Source organism: Stegodyphus dumicola, chromosome 4 (assembly GCF_044657685.1).
Source record: "Stegodyphus dumicola isolate Sdum_Otavi_A_Nest chromosome 4, ASM4465768v1".
NCBI lineage: Eukaryota > Metazoa > Arthropoda > Arachnida > Araneae > Eresidae > Stegodyphus > Stegodyphus dumicola.
The window spans coordinates 11627953-11646638 of NC_140771.1; the positions used below are offsets into that span (position 1 = coordinate 11627953).

At 34.2% G+C, this 18686-nt stretch overlaps 1 protein-coding gene across 1 annotated transcript in view; it reads right to left on the minus strand.

The window, feature by feature from the left end:
- The window catches only part of LOC118204566 (neprilysin-2-like), a 124233-nt gene that overhangs the window by 44170 nt on the left and 61377 nt on the right, over nucleotides 1-18686 (minus strand). Inside the window, exons 7-10 of the mRNA XM_035376876.2 lie at nucleotides 15470-15646; nucleotides 7546-7629; nucleotides 5531-5658; nucleotides 1652-1850 (exon numbers count right to left, since the gene is read on the minus strand). Of these exons, the coding sequence (XP_035232767.1) occupies nucleotides 1652-1850; nucleotides 5531-5658; nucleotides 7546-7629; nucleotides 15470-15646 (588 nt within the window). The remainder of the gene's footprint in view (nucleotides 1-1651; nucleotides 1851-5530; nucleotides 5659-7545; nucleotides 7630-15469; nucleotides 15647-18686) is intronic.

Consider the following 18686-nt stretch of genomic DNA (forward strand, 5'->3'; position numbering starts at 1 on the left):
AATATGCATAATGAATATATTTAAGAAAAAATAAGATAAAACTAATATGCATAATGAATATATTTAACAAAAAAATAAGATAAAACAAATATGCATAATGAATATATTCAACAAAAAATAAGATAAAACAAATATGCATAATGAATATATTTAAGAAAAAAAGATAAAACAAATATTGCATAATGCAAAAAAATATTTTTTGCAATCTCTATATATCATCATAACACTGCTCATTCACTTAATATAGTTAAATACTTTGCAATCTACATACAGTAGAGCTGTAATAATGACCCAGATTTATAAATTCAAACTTTTCACATATCAAACTAATGTCTGACATCCGCAAAATACTCTGTATTACGCAAAAGCTAAAATATTCATTTCTCAACGACGGAGAAAAAGCCTGTTTGAATTACCTCACTTGTTTAACAGCAGAATGAGAACAAGTCCACAAAATTCATCGTGGTAAAGAGTGCAAGATTGCTCCTTTCGTTGGCAAGATTCTTGAACTCCATGCAGGTGACAGTACGACTGTGGTCAGTTTCGCCCCCCTCTCAATTTCGATGGAGAGTATCCCGGGGGGGCGGACGTATCCGAAGGTCTCCAACCCCACTTTCCCTACCATCAACCTCTCTAGATTACTTTCGGCTCGTCGCATATTTAGAGTGCCCCCATGCTGCACAGACACTATATATTTACAAGCATCCATGCTTTCTCCGGGATCCGAACCCGGGCCGATCGATATAGCAGTCAGAGTCGCTAACCACTGTCCCGTTTGGGCGGCGGCGAAAGAATATTCAACAGCATATCAGCTTTACAGGAGTTTATTTCCAGTAACTTGATAAACAAGCCAATATTTCAGAATGTTGCTAAAGCTCCTGTTTAGTTGACATTGCTTTCTTATTGGCAGAAGGGCCTCACATACAGGTTTGTTACTTTGGGTTTTCCAGAGTTATATATTTATATGAATACTAGAGCCTCATTGACAGAAATCAAATTACGTCTTGTTTTGAAAGCCTATCTTTTATATTCTTTAAACTACCTAAACTTCTTCTAGATTCAGCGCATGAATTTAGCAAATAATATTTTAGGAAAACATAGTATTATAAGAAGGCTTACTTCGAATATGTAATACCTAATTACAAATGGCTGAAATTTTAACGAAATAAATGTTAAATTAATATAAATTTATTAAATTATTATTATTATTATTATTATATTTATATTTATATATTATTTGCGGGGTTTTGTTGTTGTCATACGAAATAAACCAAATAAAGAATTTGCGTAGTAAAATAACAAGAAAATGCAAACATTGAACAGAAGCTAAATGAAATAGGTCTTCACGACATGTTACTCAAATATGAACATTTAGGGAATTTTCTCTTTTCATCCATTATGGTAATATGAAATCATAATAATTAGGTTTTGAAGCAATTGCTATTCTTATAGTACATAATTTTATTATTCTTTAGGTATTTTCTGAATGTCGTATCACCGAACGAACTAACATTCGATACAATGTTAGTGTCTGTCTGCATACTTGAGAAGCGCAGAAAGCTGTTAAATATAAATAGTTTAATGTACTCGTACTTTGTAATAAGAAATAAAACATTGAACGATATTGCACAAAGCATTTTAAAGTGACTACCGTAGCTTGAATTTCTCTCTTCATTTCTGCTTTTGTCAGTGCCTCTGCTAGCAGGGGGGATGAAAACTCTTCCAATAGATAAATGCATTCTTTCCACCTAGGAATGTTGGGATCTTGTCCTGATCTGAGGTGGAATGATGGATCGATATGCCTGGAGAATGCAGAAATAAAGCGCCAACCAAAATAGAGGTAGCAGGACCTGTAAAACAATTATCGTCAAACAATGGTTAAAATTTTAACAAAAAAAGCCATAGTTAATCTTTTTTATGTCTTTTTTTAAGTCAAATGACGTTAATAGTGCTTTTAAAAATTAATACCGCTGTTTTCATCTAACGCTGAGAGCGCGTTCTTGGAAAACAAAGCCCTAAGTCAAACAACTTCTAAACGAGGTCCTTTTAAAATACAATAAGTAATGATAGCGGATGAAAGATAGAAATAAAATGTTTATTTTCCATGTTAACAAAGGATAGCTGCATAAAAAGGTAGGAGAGTTTCTTTATAAAAGCAGAACGGTTTTTTGAATCTTTTTGTAAACGAGAAACATAAATATAGGCAGCATTTTTGAGAATTTCAAGGCCCCCAGAAAATCCACTAATAAATTACACCAAGTAATAAATAAAACTAAAAGAACTCTAAGATAAAGGATAATACATATAATAAAGTCAACCAATTTAAGCAGTAGTGACTAATACAATGCATGGGATGTCAAAAAGTAATTTTACTCCTTTTAAGTATTCAAAGCAGACTATAACAATGATAGAACTCGAGCTCTGGAACGCGCCGAGTATGCTTCCAATTACACCACGAAGGCATGCGGAAAGGAGGGAGAAAATAATGTACAGTATGTTTCAAGAATTTCTCACTAAGAGAGGTTTAAAGGTCATCTTTGATACGGCTCAAAACAAGGAAACTTCTGCACTATCACCGAATCACAGTGTCAAGAACTCCACAGTATCACAGAACCACAGATTCAAGAACTCCACAGTATCACGGAACCACACTGCTAAGAACTCCATATTATCACGGAACCACAGTGTCAAGAACTCCACAGTATCACGGAACCATAGTGCTAAGAACTCCACAGTGTCACGGAACCACAATGTCAAGAACTTCACGGTATCACGGAAACACAGTTTCAAGAACTCCACGGTATTCAGAGCTCCACAGTATCATGGATACTAATAACAAAATCTGCTATGGCTAGATTGATAATTTCTTCATAAATGGGTTGCTGTTTTTCAGATGCCTAATGTAATCCTACGTATATATTATTAGTATTCTACACTACTTTTGCCTTTTTCTGTTACATTTACATGGAACATATTTAATCTTTTAATAGAAAGGAATTATAAAATAGTGCAAAACTTCAATCAATACTCTCTGGAATCTGAAATTGCTTGAGAGTGTTAATAAACTTCAATCAATACTCTCTGGTATCTGAAATTGCTTGAGAGTGTTAATAAACTTGAATCAATACTCTTTGGAATCTGAAATTGCTTGAGAGTGTTAATGAACTTCAATCAATACTCTCTGGTATCTGAAATTGCTTGAGAGTATTAATAAACTTCAATCAATACTCTCTGGTATCTGAAAGTGCTTGAGAGTGTTAATAAACTTCAATCAATACTCTCTGGTATCTGAAATTGCTTGAGAGTGTTAATAGTACAATTGACAATTAAGAGCAGGATCCGGACAGCCGGGCGGCTTACACAGACAAGTTGGGTATTGTCGAATCACGCAACTGTCCAGAATAACGCCCTAAAACAGAAAGGTTGAATATTGCCATACAAGGGCTGGTCGTATGTGGAAAACTTTTTGTTGATACTTGCTTACATACATGAGACGAAGGATAATTGTAGGTAAACATATAAGGCATTGTGCCTTCGTGATGTGGTGGTCTGTACGCTGGGCGCGTATTCCAGAGGTCCGTGGTTCGATTCTCGGCGAAAGCTTTCCTCATTTTTCACTTCTGCTTTAAAAAAATACCTTATAGCTCGACAAACAAAATGATTCATAATAGATAAATATAAATGATACATAATCATTCAAATGAATTGCTGCATGCTATACATACGATTACTGATACTGATTCATAATACAGGAGCATACATGACACATAATCATACTACTGAAATGTTCCGTGCCATACATACACTTACTATTTTACACAATTTCTGAGTTACATAAAAATATTGAATTGTACACATCAAGCTTAGTGTGTTTTGAGTATGATCTGTATTGTGTGTAATTTGGACGTGGCGTGTGTTAGTTCAAACTGAACAGTTCATACTTTACTTACATATATGATACATATGATAATTGATAAACATACTGATTCATAATAAGCATACATAATACATAATAGATAAACATACTGATTCATTGTTAATAATATCGATATCTCGACATAACTCGACAACTTCTTAGGAACCCTTTTAAGATATCTCTAAGCCAAAGAGCAAATATTACATACAGCACATATAATTATTATTTATACGCATATCTTTCCTGTTCTGTTCAAAGATTTAAGTGTCCTTTTTCTTGAATTTTTGCCGTTTTCGCATTGTGCCATTAATTCTTGGAACTGCCTAAGAAATTTCCAGATATGTTGTAATATTAACGAGTGCGAGAAATAATCTACCATCACACGATTCTTTTCTACCAAGAACTACTAATAATTTTTCTTCATTTTTGTATGTAAGTTTTTTTATTCAATTACCTTAGAATATTTGTTGATTTTATTATTCTTATTGTGCTAGAAGTTGACATAAAATAAGCAACATTAATTTAAATGTATGCTGTACTTTCCTGTGTCCAATATTATGCTACAAATACGTAGAGTAATTTTCAGTTAAATATTAAGATTTCTGAAAAAAACCACGTCTTATTCCGTAAAAGTCGACTTTTCGGAAACTCGACAGTCACACAGTTTACATTATCTGGAGTTTGCGAGACTACGGTTACAGTTCAAAGCAAATCTAGCGCAATTTTATGGTTCAGAATAAACGGTATTATGCCAAATAAGCGCTTTATTGTATAAATAAAAACAGAACACTAACAGCGAATAAGAAGTCTACTTAAAGCCCTTCCAGTTAACATATGAGCATATTCTTTCGAGAAACGGTAGAAAAGATGGTAATTTCTTCTCCTTAAGAAGTTTGTTGAGACATTAGGATTAATTGGAAAAGCCGGAGATATGAAAAATTAGCAACCGCATTCGTCGGGAATCGACCACGGGCCTCTGGAATACCGGCCCAGCGTGCAGAACCACTACACCACGAAGGCACGTTAGGAAAACGGGAGAAATACCTTATATACTCCTTTTTTTAAAGGGCGACTGGGGTTTTTAGAGGCCCAGTCGCCAAATCCTGGGTGTGGAGAATCCTCATCCACAACCCTTTTAGTTCGGGCACCACTGTAGAGTCATTAGGTTAATTTTTTTGGAAGCAGGCATGATGAAAAATTAGCAACCGCCTTCGCTGGGAATCGAACCACAGACCTCTGAAATACCAGCTCAGTGTGCTGACCACTACACCACGAAGGCCCGCTAGGAAGGTGGGAGAAATACCTTATAAGTTAGCGAAGTGAAAAATCAAGTTTATTGTTATAAAAAAATGTCTTAATTTAAAAAATATTAAAAATGGTTTCGAGATATGTTTTAATGCAATTCATCTAAATATGCATTCTATCTAATTTTAATGCGGTCTATCTAAATATCGCTTAACTGGTTGAAAGAAAGTCTACAGCATTTCGTTCTTCCGAAACAGAACTGAAATTTTTCTATCAAAACTCAAATAATTTCTAGAAATATATAAATACATTAATTTAATGTTTCAAAAGATATACATAAGTAATAACTTTTATAAAATCAAAATCTACTTGATCGTTCTTAAAGTGAGAAGTTCCGCATATTTCCGGATTTTTTCCTTGCAATGTAATTTCACCGCATATGGTCTTGATGTACCCGCAGCCTTCCAGAAGACATTCATTACTTTTGTCCAATTCAACTGAAAAAATTTATCAATAATTACGTTTCACTAATTGTTTAAAAGAAATTAACATACATATGTACTCATCGACTAACTTTAGGAAATATAATTTTAAATAAAACTAAACCATTACGACACATACGTAATATAGTATTAACTTCCCATATTGCCATCTTTCAATTACGCAAAAAATTAATTATGATAAGGAGCAGAAAAGAAAATCAGAAAGGCAAAACTATTTAAAATTCTCATGAAGTTTCAACAGGTAAATTATACATATATACACGAGTATTCATTACTGCACAGCAATAAAGTCGTCTGTGAAACCAAATACATAATGATGTTCCATAGTTTTTGAGATTTCATCACATTATGATTGGTCTGCATCGATTGGTAATATGGAACTTCAGCGCATGGAAGGCTTCAAAAATTTTAAATAAAGAAACAGTATTATATAGAAATTAAACCTGTTTCTATTAACATTTGTGCGAGGAGATTCTAAATCCTCCCCCACAAGTTAAAATGGCTTCAAAATCTGCTTTATTACTGCTCTGAAGGTATTAATTCTTTCGCATCGAAATGGGCCAAAATATGTTCCCCTCAAACATCTAAAACGCCTGTGTGTACGAATTTCTGTTGGGATGGATTTTCTCCCCCCCCCACTCTACCAAGTAGAATGTTATAGGGTTAACAATAGCCTACTTAAGTGAAGTGATTACTTCTCTCTTAGGGATCTTTGTGCGGTTTCAACCACTGTGTGCAGTTTTCCTTTAGGATATCATTGCTAATGCGAACATCAATGCTAAACATTGATGTTAAATAAGGGGCAGGGAAGTCGCTTCAAAAATGATTGGCACATTATTTAACAATTCCCGAAACCATGCACTAACGTGATGGGGGAAAGCGCAAGGTAGAAAATGAACGCAGGCGTTCCGGCGACCTTCCGATGTCTGAATGCACGGGTGTTACGGGCGCCTTCACTGTGAAAAAGTTAATAAAAGACATGATTAAGCAGACTTCGTAAACATTGAATTATCGTCAGTGCGTTTTAATTAATTAAACGGTTTCATTTCACGCATTATTCACTCTATAAATTTAAATATAAATCGATTCAGTAATTTTGAATATCTTGAATCATAACGATTTACGCCATTATATGATTATTTACTTCATAGGAAAATATTGGGACAAAAATATGTGTTTACACACATTATGGGATATCGATGTAACATCGTATATCAAGAAAGACTTCAAGATTATTATGTATGTTTCTTGATACATCAATGTATCAAGAAAGGCTTCAAGATTATTTATCTGGTAATCTTCGATTTTATAAGACTTTCTTCAATATTAAGTTCTTTTTCAATAATTAATAGTTTTTCTTCAATAATTAATAGTTTTTCTTCAATAATTAATAGTTTTTCTTCAATAATTAATAGTTTTTCTTCAATAATTAATAATAATGTCTTCAATTGAAGAAATATTATATTTCTTCAATTATGTCATTTCTTATTGCAGTTTTGACCATTCTCACTCGCAGTTTAACACTGTTCGTTTCGACAACGATTAAATGAAATTTTTTTTTATCATATTAACTACTATGCTGAGTTCCTTTCCGCACAAAATTGAAGCGTTTTTATTGCTGTAAAAATCTCAAAACTCGCGAACTTCTCACTTTCTGTCATAAAACGAGAAAAATGTATGCATACTTTAAGAAATACGTGTTTCCAAATCTTAGGATTCAATACCTACCCGAAAAGAAAACGGGCTGCTCCAGATCTGGAAATTTTTTAACTGACGAGTTAAATGAGATTTTTAATAGACCACATCGTTACAAGTTTTATTACACGAAGAAGCCGAGAAAAACAGCTAGTAAATAAATAAGTCATTTTAAAATGCACTTACATGAGGTATGAATTTATCTAATTCCCTCAGAGATTCTTGAGGAGATAAAAGATAGGAATCCGTACATTTCTTTTCATCTGTTTTCTGTAATGAAGAAAGCAGTTACCTTTTAAGCAATGATGTGGAACGGATGTTATAAGTTGAATTTCAAAATCATTTGTGTTTAGTTAAAATTTGACCGCTTTCAAGAGAGTTTTGGATGAAATGTAAAAAAGATCCTTTCCCCAGTAAAATATGTAATTTTTTCCTTTAATGATACGAGTTAGTTCATATTAATTAGCTGGCACAAAAGAACATAAATTTGAGTTTTAAAACAAAGTAAAATTTCAATTTAGATTTTAGCAGATTTTATAAATAAGCTCATTTCAAAGAAGGTTGATAAAGACCTTTTTCACAAAGCAGAATAACAGTTTGTTGATTACAACTGCAAATAATTTAAACTCATCATATAAAGATAAATAAGTTAGGTTATAGGTTAATAAATATATATTGCGTCAGTCCATGAATTCGTGCGCATTAAGAGTATGCGTGGAGTTCACTATGACGCATTTTCTAAAACAATACAATTTTGAACCTGTTGAAACTTGTCATCGTTTGACTAACATATTATTCAGTTCATCACCAACTTTTATAAATATCGAACGCATTTTAGTAGCCATAGAATATAGATAATCAGTACAAACGTGCTGTGCTACATTCTTTATTTTCGTGCGGTGAATCTGCAAGGTTTGCAGCGATAAAAATTAATAGTGTACATAATGAACACTCTATTAGTGTAAGGACTGCCCAGAAATGGTTTAAAAAATTTAAAGTTGGAAAAAGCAGCATGGATGATGAACCCCGTTCGGGACGTTATGAACTGTTAGAACCAAATCAAACGATTCATTCAGAAGTTTATAGTGAACAACTTTGCCGTCTAAACTCAGAATGGATCAAAAAATGCCCACGATGGGTGAATATCAAGAGTGTTGTTTCATCGTGATAACGCTAGACCGCATACGGCTCGAACAACGCTGCAAAAAATGAGTGAATTTAATTCGAAGTTTTCGCCGCATCCTGCTGACTCCCCAGATATTGCCCCAAGTGATTTTCACTTATTTCGTGCCTTACAAAATATTTTACTGGGAAAAAATTAAATTCTAAACAGGATGTACACAATGATCTTTCAGGTGTTTTTTGCATCAAAACCAGAGTCCTTCTACAGCAATGGCATAAAAAATGCTGCCTGTAAGATGGCGAGACATTGTAGATAATGGAGAAAAATATATAATTGATTAAAATGTTAACCTGTGTTTTTTTGTATTATTTAAAAATTTACCAAAAAATGCTCAATTTGTGGACTGACCCAATATATAAACGAAAGTAACAATTGTAGAGAAATTTTATTGTTTAGATATCATTACATTTATTGGTATTTTTTAGTCCCAAGGGGCTTTGTCCCTTAGGGACTGTTGTTTTCGTTTTGCGATTTTGCGTCGAATGTCTGTTTCACTTTTCAAACAGTTGCCACCAAGTATTATCACCCTGTATTATATTTAAAGAAATTAAATAATGAAGAATCTGCATAAATGTATGTATGTTTCTTGCAATATGATAAAGCAACGGTACATAGAGCCATCGAATTTTGAGTGACGTAATCCAACTGCGAATATGCGCATCTGGAAGCCCAAACCTGAAATCTGGAATTTCTTTTATTATAGATTTTATATTTTGTAAAACTTTAACGAATTTATGATTAACAAACTCAGGGATTTCTAAGCGAGCAATGGCAACGTTGTACAGAAAAAATGTTTTCATCTCCAGCGCCGGAGACTGTATCGGAAATTCTAAAGATAGGCTCAATTTACAACTATTTTGCGATACTGCTCTTGAACTGAATTTTATGGTTTAAGTGAGAAGATTATGATATTTAATAAATAAAGGTAACACACAAAATGTTCAAAACACTCCTTTGGAAGTAATTTAAAATCTGAAACCTTTCAGACTTTCTTTTTTATTTTATTATCATTGATTTGCTTCCGCTACTTAAACGATTAACTTAATGAGTAAAGTGGCATAAAATATGGTTCCCCGGGTACGGGGTTGTAATAGAAATAGAGTGCACACAAAACTGGTGATGGCGTGATAAAATTTATTTTACCAAAAGCAGCACTTTGTTGTTCTGGAACATTACACAAAATTTCTCGTATATCTCCTCTTGGTAATCACAGGGCAATAATAATCCAAAGTGTCCTAGAATCTATATGAAAGAAAATTTTGAATCCCAGATGTTGCCTAACTAACACCTCAAGAAGAATCTCAGAAACTGAAAATGATTTCAACAATGAAATATGGCGAAAGGAAAAATTATGATATCCAAGGGCATGTCGTTCACTGAAACCGTAATTTTAAGGTTATTGTTGATGTAATGAACCAGTAAAATTATACTTATATTTTAAAATGATGTTTGATATCATCACCACAAACTTTAGTCTGTATAATAGCTGCAAATTCTACAAGAGCACAAGTACTTTGCTCTAGATATGGGAATATAGAAAGTGTTTAATTTTACTGAATTATTCAAAATATTTCAATACCTAGATTAAAAAAACCATCGGTTATATTTCATAAGCATATACATGAAATTAGAAGACAACGTGTTTTTAAACAAAGCTGAAATTATCAAAGCTGGGCTAATTGAAGAACTTGAAAGAAGGAATAATTAAGCATGCAACTAATCAGCACCGAAACGATAAAAAATGTTTTGAGAACGGACAAATTCTAATTGTTCGACTAATCAAACAAAATATTAGAATTTTTTAGCCCAAACGGGGGGTGGTGGTCCAGGAGGGCTATTAGTCTCAAAACGACATTTTGTGGCATTTCACTATAAACGGCGAACAACTTTTTAAATTGTTGCCACCAAATATTATCGCCCTGTAATACATTTAAAGAAATTAAATAATGAAAAATCGGTATGAATGTATGTATGTTTTTCGCATTTGTGAAAAACAACGGTATCTAGAACCATCAAATTATGAATAATGTAATGCTTCATCCAAACATGAGCCCTTAGTTTCCGAAGTTTGAATTTCGAATTTACTTCATTATCTACACTCTATAACAACAATTTAAAAAAAAATAATCGACGCGCCAGGAAGGAATCATCCAATTGCTTTGAAATTTCGTATGGATAAATATTTTGACCAAATATGGAAATGATTAAATTTAGTGTCCAATGAATGAATAATGCATCGGTTTCGCATCCAGCGCATCGGAACTGCTCATCCAGTATATAAGATTCTTGGATTGTTGTTAATGGTGTGTATATAGCTTTATTCTTGTGAACCTTTTTCTACTGTGACAAACTATGCTATTCCATCATATAATCACTTGCCAATAATTGCTTATCCAAAGAATAGTATTAAAAAATTTTTCAAAAATGCTTCACGATGCAACGTACAAGAGATGGCGCCACCGGTTCACCAGCCTACTAAGAAGCTTTTCATTTCCGAAAATAGATGGAGACACATGAGCACCCTCGTATCTTCTAAGTTTACTTATCTCAACATATGGCGGCACTGGAGCCTCCATTAAAAATCTCTGATTTCTAACACATGTGTACAAGTACTTTCCATTCTAGTGAATTCAACTCCCTTGATTCTCAAGATTTAAAAAGGTCAGAATAATATATTGGTAAAGCCCGCAATAGGCCGATTGCTTCTTACCCGAAGTTAAGACATAAGTCTGTTTATTCTCCCATCAATAAAATTTCGAGTTTCATACTCAAGGACCCCATTCCGGATATAAATTCCTGGGGTAATTATAGCATTCCTTGCCAGTGTGGTTTAATTTATATTGGCCAAACTAAAAGAGCCATAAAATTTCGCGTCAAGGAACATGAGGCATATGTTAGAAAAAAGGAAAGAAAGAAGTCTTCTGTGCCCGACATTGTTGGTCCGAAAATCACACTTTCAATTTCTCTGCTGCCAAAATTCTTCAAAAAACATCTTCCATTGGAGAACTGGATTTTCTAGAGGCATTTCACATTCAAAGAAATCTTTCTGTTCTAGTTAACTATCCTAATTTCAATCCATCTTTGCTTTCGGCCTTTAAAGAAATTATGTTTTAGTTCTGATTTCATCAACAGATAGCGCCACTTGCTAATTCTTGTCCAGGCTTTCTTATTTAATCATTATATCCTACTTTGTTCACTTGCGCTTTTGCAGCTGAGGGTGGTGGTTCGGTAAAACCATCGAAACTAGGCCTGTGAAAATTTGAAAATATAACGCTGAATTTTGTTGTTTGACTTCTGAATTAGTATTTGTTCGGCGTGTTATTTTGTCTTAACATAAGACTGTTGTTAAAAAAGTCTGTTGCATTGCGATTTAGGATAGTTTTCAGCGACTGAAAAAAAATGTCTCGCCGCAGAATTTGCACTCATTGCGAGCAACTGTCACAGTTTGAAAGAGGTAATATCATTGGATCGTAAGAGGCAGGTTGTGCGACTCGCACACGAGTGTCCACCGTGACCATTCACAGACGGTTGATAGAGAGAAATCTACTCTCGTACCGACCATTACGCCACCTGCTACTCACGCCTGCACATTGTTGAGAAAGATTACAGCGGTGCTTGGCTTGATCAGGTTGGAATGATGCTGACCGGGGACGTACAGTCTTTAGCGACGAATCTCGCTTCCAACTGCGTCGTGACGATCAGCGCATCTCCAGAGATCTTCAGAGCGACTTGCCGATCCTGCTTTCACTATTGCACTCCACACAGGCTCTCAGCCAGAAGTTATGGTCTGGAGTACGATTTCTCTTGACAGCTGGACCCCTTTGGTCATCATTAGAGGCACACTTACAGCGCAGCTGTATGTCGACGATCGGGCCTTATTTTTCAACAAGATAATGCTAAATCACATACGGCACGTGTTGCTACGAACTGTCTTACAGCTTGTCAAACACTTCCTTGTCCAGCCAGATCGCCTGATCTCTCTTCCATCGAGAATGTCTGGAATATAATGGAAAGGCGACTGCATCTACCAGGGAATGTTCCAGACCTAGCCAGTCAATTGGAGAAAATTTGGCGAGAAATACCGCAGGAGACCATTCAGCAGCTTTATCAGTCTATGCCACGTTGTGTGGCAGCTTGCATCGAGGCTACAGGTAGGTCAACACCTTATTTAGCTCGTTACTTTGTAACTCTGTAACTCTGAAATAAATCATTCAATTGTTCTGAAATTTAAAAAATTTTTTATTCTGTACATAATCTTCCTATCTACTAATTTTTGTCTTCATCGGACAGTTCCTTCTTGGTGCGTCGATTTTTTTTTTTTTTTTTTTTTTTTTTTTTTTTTTTTTTTTTGTTATAGAGTGTATTTCATATTTTATAAAACTTTAGCGAATTTTTGATTAGCAAACTTAAAGATTTCAAAGCGAGCAATGGCAAAACTTTTCAGAAAAAAACATTTTTATCTCCAGCGCACGAGGTTGTCTACTGAAAATTTTAAAATGAGGCAGTTTTTAGATATTTTTAGCCCAAAGGAACGGGAGCCCAAATGCTCGTGTTTGCGTATGTAAGTAAAAAAAAAAAAAAAAAAAAAAAAAAAAAATATACTTTTTGGCTTAACACAAAATCTGAAAGCTTTTAGATTTTTTTTAAAATTAAATAGTTGTTTCGGTTATTATTTTTTTGATAGACATAAACGATCACTTTTGTGATAGAAATAAACGATCAATTTTGTGACAAGGGTTTCCTGCGTAAGGGGTAAAATATTAGTTTTTGACCCATTAGTTTAGTTCAGGAAACGTAATTAGCGTAAACAAAATACTAAAGAAAAGCATGCTTCAAAGAAAACTACCTATTGTACGAGTCATTAAGCTAAGGGGTGTTGGAAGCTAAAAATCTTCAAAAATTCATATTTTGAAATTTTTGCATTTTCAAATTCTCTACACTTTTACCTTTCTAAAAATACCATACTTTAATCTCTAGGAAAATTAGAAACTGTAAAATTCTAGTTTTAATTTATCATCAAATGTTTTTACATAAAAATGCTTTTTCTCCAAATGTTATTTTTTTATACTCGATGTATCTTTTTTCAGAAACTACTGTTCACACGGATGTAAATTTTTTATGCCTTTCTTATTATGTTTCCTAATGTTTGTTAAAATGTGATAAACTAAGAAAAAAAGTGTTTACAATTTTCATTTGTGAAAAATGTGCTAAATTTTACTATGCCTAATATAATATTCTATAAATTGCTGTAAAATTAAATTTTTCAAAAGCTCATTTCAGTGTAATCGGAAAGGTGTGCTTTAATTACATAAAATTTCAAACGCATATCTGTAGCATATTTTGAGGAAAGGTGCATCGAAAATGGTCAGTTTAAGCATTTTCGGTATAGGGTGTTCTGACTTTTATCAAGTAGCACATGACGTAGTAAAAACGTTGCAAACGGGTCCGAAAGGTTGCAAAGTTGTCATGGTAACGTCTTTGCTACGTCATGTGCTACATAGGTTATTAATGAAAGATAATATATAACTATAAAATAATAAAAAAGAGAAACATGGTTCATTACTCTCTTTTTGAAGTTTACTACTAAACTAAATTTTGTAATCATTTTCATTCTGCCTCTCTCTTTTCCCCGTATTCTAAGTGAAACATTGAAAAGGAACTTTCGCTTTATTAGTCCAAAGGGTTAGTTATTTTCCTTTTGGCATTTTGCGTTGTTCACCATAAATGTCCGAATCACTTTGGACATCAATTTGGTGGCACTAAATTGTTGCCACCAAAATTTCTCGCCTTGTATTTTATTTAAAGAAATTAAATAATGAAGAATCTGCATAAATGTATGTATGTTTCTCGCACTGTGATAAAATAACGGTACTACAGCCATCCAGTCGTGAATAACGTACGTTTCCACCCGAATATGGGCATCTGGAAACCTACATTTGGAATTTGTTTTATTATCTGTTACATATTTTGTAAAGCATTAACGAATTTTTTATTAACAGACACATCGATTTAAAAGCGAGCAATGGCAACACTCTACGGGGAAAAAAACCTTTTTATCTCCAGCGCCCGGAATTCTGTAATGGAAATTCTAAACCATATTCTCATTTTAAAATTATTTTGCGATATTGCTGTTGAACTGAATTTTTATGGTTTAAATGCGAAGAACATGATTTTTAATAAATAAAGATAACAGACATAACGTTAAGAAAACGCCCCTTTGGATATAATTTAAAATCTGAAACCTTTCAGAATTTTTATCATTATTATTATTAATATTACAAATTCAAACAACCTTTCAGAAACAAAATAAAATTTTAATTGCACAAAAACTTGATTTTTAATTAATGTGACAGTTGCGCATGATACACTGATGAAATTTTCAAACATAAAAAGATGCTTTATTTTTAAATCACGTCACTCAAAGATTTCTTGTCTCCATTCTAATTGGGCGTTTCGTATTTTTACTTCCTCATACGAAGTAATGGAAGTAATACAATCGCGAAAAAATTTCAGCTATCATATTTCAACAAAAATATGCATTTTGACCGCTATCGAATAGAATTTAACGATGTTTTTGTGTGATATCTCTACGTAAGGACAGAATAACGGACTCTGTTTCTTATTAATAGATTTTCTTGATTATCTTTAAACATAGAAGCACTTGCAGATGTGGCTAATCTGAACATCATGCCATTTACATTTACCTCCAAGATGAAATACTTTTCTTTCTACTCTATCGTCACCTATTTGCAATATAAAAATAAAGGCATTTAAAACTTGCATTTAACCTTATGCGTTGGAGATAATATTATATTAGTGGAGCTTTAAGTACAGAATGTAGTGCGAGCTTTTAATATCCGAACAAAACAATTTGTACTAATACGTGTTGCCAAAAAAATATACAAATGTTGTTGCACGATACGTTACCAAATCAATAGTAGCAATGTCAGCTTCAAAAGCTAAGATATCGTCAGCAGCTTCACGTGCTCTGGGTTCTGAAGCTCCAAGGAAGAGGAAAAAAGAAATCATTTGGAATCTCCTTCGTTGATCATCCCGTATATCACTTTCTGAACGGCCTGCCTCTTCAGGACCACCAGGAGAGAGCTGAAAATGAATGAAAACTTTGAATACACATTTTTAATAGCTTTTTCATAATCGGGTGAAAACCATGCATGTGCTCAAGCGGACAGCCTATACGCCTCTCTGCCAGAACAGATATCAAAGAAGGGGATGTCATGAAGAAGGCTTATGTGTGCGATGTTGCAAGTCAAAAGAAACATTATATTATTAGATTTATGTGAATGATATCTGTTTATTTACATGGCAAGGGCTGTCCGGTACTACATAGGTATGATTTATGGAATTGCCCACTTCATGCGCATGTTAATATACCAAAATATATCTCTCTCTCTATATATAAGATATCTATATCTATATCTATATCTATATATATGTGTGTGTGTAAGATAAAAAATATAAAAGAAAACTTCTAATTTTAATTGGCTATAACCTCTTTTTTTTATTCACCCGTTGGTGAGCGGGTGTTAAAAAATAGTCCCAAAGTAGCTCATGCATGTCGTAAAAGGCGACTAAAATGGGCACCCAGCGTCTGGGGGTATAGCCGGGCAACATGCAACATGGGATTATATCATAGGACTGGTCCTCCAGGTTGGGAGTTGAGCGTGGGGCCAACTACCCCATCCCGTAAAAAATCTTACTGTTAAGAAATCCAAGGATAGAAGTAGCCGGACTGCTTCTACTGCAAAACGAAAATGGCCTAAGGACCTTTCGCTTTGGAACCTGGAATATCCGAACAGTGTACTATAGTAGGGGAGTGCAATTTCTTGTAGACTTAGGTGGCTTGACTGTTTTGAAAAAGACTTAAGAATTTTAAAAATAACCAATTGGATGTCCATGGCCAGGGATAGAAGAGTTTGGAATTCGATTCTGAGAAAGGCAAGGGCCCATCCTGGGCTGTCTGGCCATTGAAGAAGTAGAAGAAAATAACCTCTTTTGTTTATTATTTCATTTGAGAATTTCATATCTCTGACCTCATAACATACCTTGAGCTGTATTCTTCCAGAAAACGTACTAATAAAAATGACTTGGCTTGTACCCTCCGGCACACCTTGGTACCGGGTTGAATCCCCTGGTGGATTCCTCGCTATGAACTGTGACAGATGCATCCAGACAGCACTCTCCCGCTTTCTTAGAGGCCATTTAAGAAGCCTTGCCTTCCAGAGAGGTAAAAAATCACACCCGATTTTTCCGAAATGTTGCAATGAGCAGGCTTCTCCAGTACACATCCTTAAGTGTCTGGGTTTATCCTACGACGACCTGGTTAAGTTTCCTGTGGTAGTCTATGACTTTTTGAAAGTGAATACACTTGTGAATCTCGTCCAGCAGAACCTGGACTTGAGGATTAGCAACAGCACATATCTCTGACCTAAAAATAGCGCTGTAAGTCTAAACTGCGTCATTCAAATTAATCATGTGATCTTATGTAATGCTTAATGCAGATATCTCTTGCCCAATCAAAGTAATTTGTAAAGCAAAACCTTATTTGACTTCTTTCCTTCTTCCTCTGAAGTACTGCGACACTCTTCCTATTTCCGCTTAAGCTTTCATACTGTTCAGACGCTGTTACAATCACGCTTTTATCGCCATAGTGCGATATGCGACGGAGGGCGTGGGCACCATGCCTCTACCATTGAGGTTAATTGGTATAGCGCCACGTTCACCTATATCTAGAGATACATTTTGTAATTCATATTACAACTGCATTGACATTATTTGCTTAATGTATTACTGCACTTGACAATACATGTTTAACCTTTAAAACACTATTACGTTTAGAACACTGTTACTGCAATACACACATACATTTTACAACTGCTTATATACATTATGTTACACATTACAACTTTTTTAAAAGCACTATCATTAATTTCTAATACGCTCTTGCTTTACATTTATAACACTTTCACGTTTAGAATTCTATTATTGCAATACACATTTACTTTTACGTCTGCTATCTGCTTATGTACATTATGTTTACTTCACTGCTTCTGTTAATCACTGCATTAATTATTACATTTCAATCTAATTGCTTGAGTACACACTTACATTTACTACTGCATACATACATTACATTACACATGACAAATTAAAAAAAAAATCATTAATTTTTAGAAACACTCTTGCTTTTTTTTTACATCTACTTGTTTGTTTTACAATTATAACACTTTTACGTTTAAGACACTATTATTGCAATACATGCTTATATTTACGTCTGATTATGTACGTTACGTCTAATACACTGCTTCAGCGAATCACTACATTAATTATTGCATTTCCAGCTGCTTATATACATTACATTACACATTAAAATATATTTTAAAACACTATCCTTAATTTAAAAAAAAAAAAAAAAAAAAAAAGCACTTGATTTACATTTATGAGATTTTTTACATTCAGAACACTATTATTGCAATATACGCTTACAATTACGTCTGCTTATGTACATTACGTCTAATACACTGCATCAGGTAATCACTACGTTAATCACTGCATGTCACTCTGTTTTCATAAGTACACACTGACATTTACAACTGCTTATATACATTGCTGTAAATTAAAATACTTACATACAGTGTTACTAAAGACATATATTATGCACCTGGCACCGAGAGAACTGAGTATTAAGCAAATTAGGTCTTAAAAATTTACTTATTTGATAAACTTTAACTAAACTCTCTGGCAAAACAGCCCTAGTGGGCTAAGGCCTTCAGTGCCCGAAATTTGCTTTCCTGACCGTGGGCCCCGGGGTGCTTGGGCATATTCCCTGAACAAGTGGTCAGCTTGTCGCAGGGCCCCCGGTGTTTAGTCCCCAAGATACCCACTGGTTTCAAGGGAGGAAAGGCGAAGTCAACTTGCCCAGCCCAGGGATCGAACCCTGGACCTGTGGTGCTTCTGCGCAAAGCTCTAGCCACTGCGCCACTGGGCTTCATTTGATAAACTTACAATAGTTGTAAGAACATTAGCATTTTGACATTTCGGAAGCAACTCTTTTTGCTTCTATTCAAGTAACGGGAATCAGGTGCAGTTATTTGAGTAGGAAAGAAGTATACCTGGTAAAAGAATT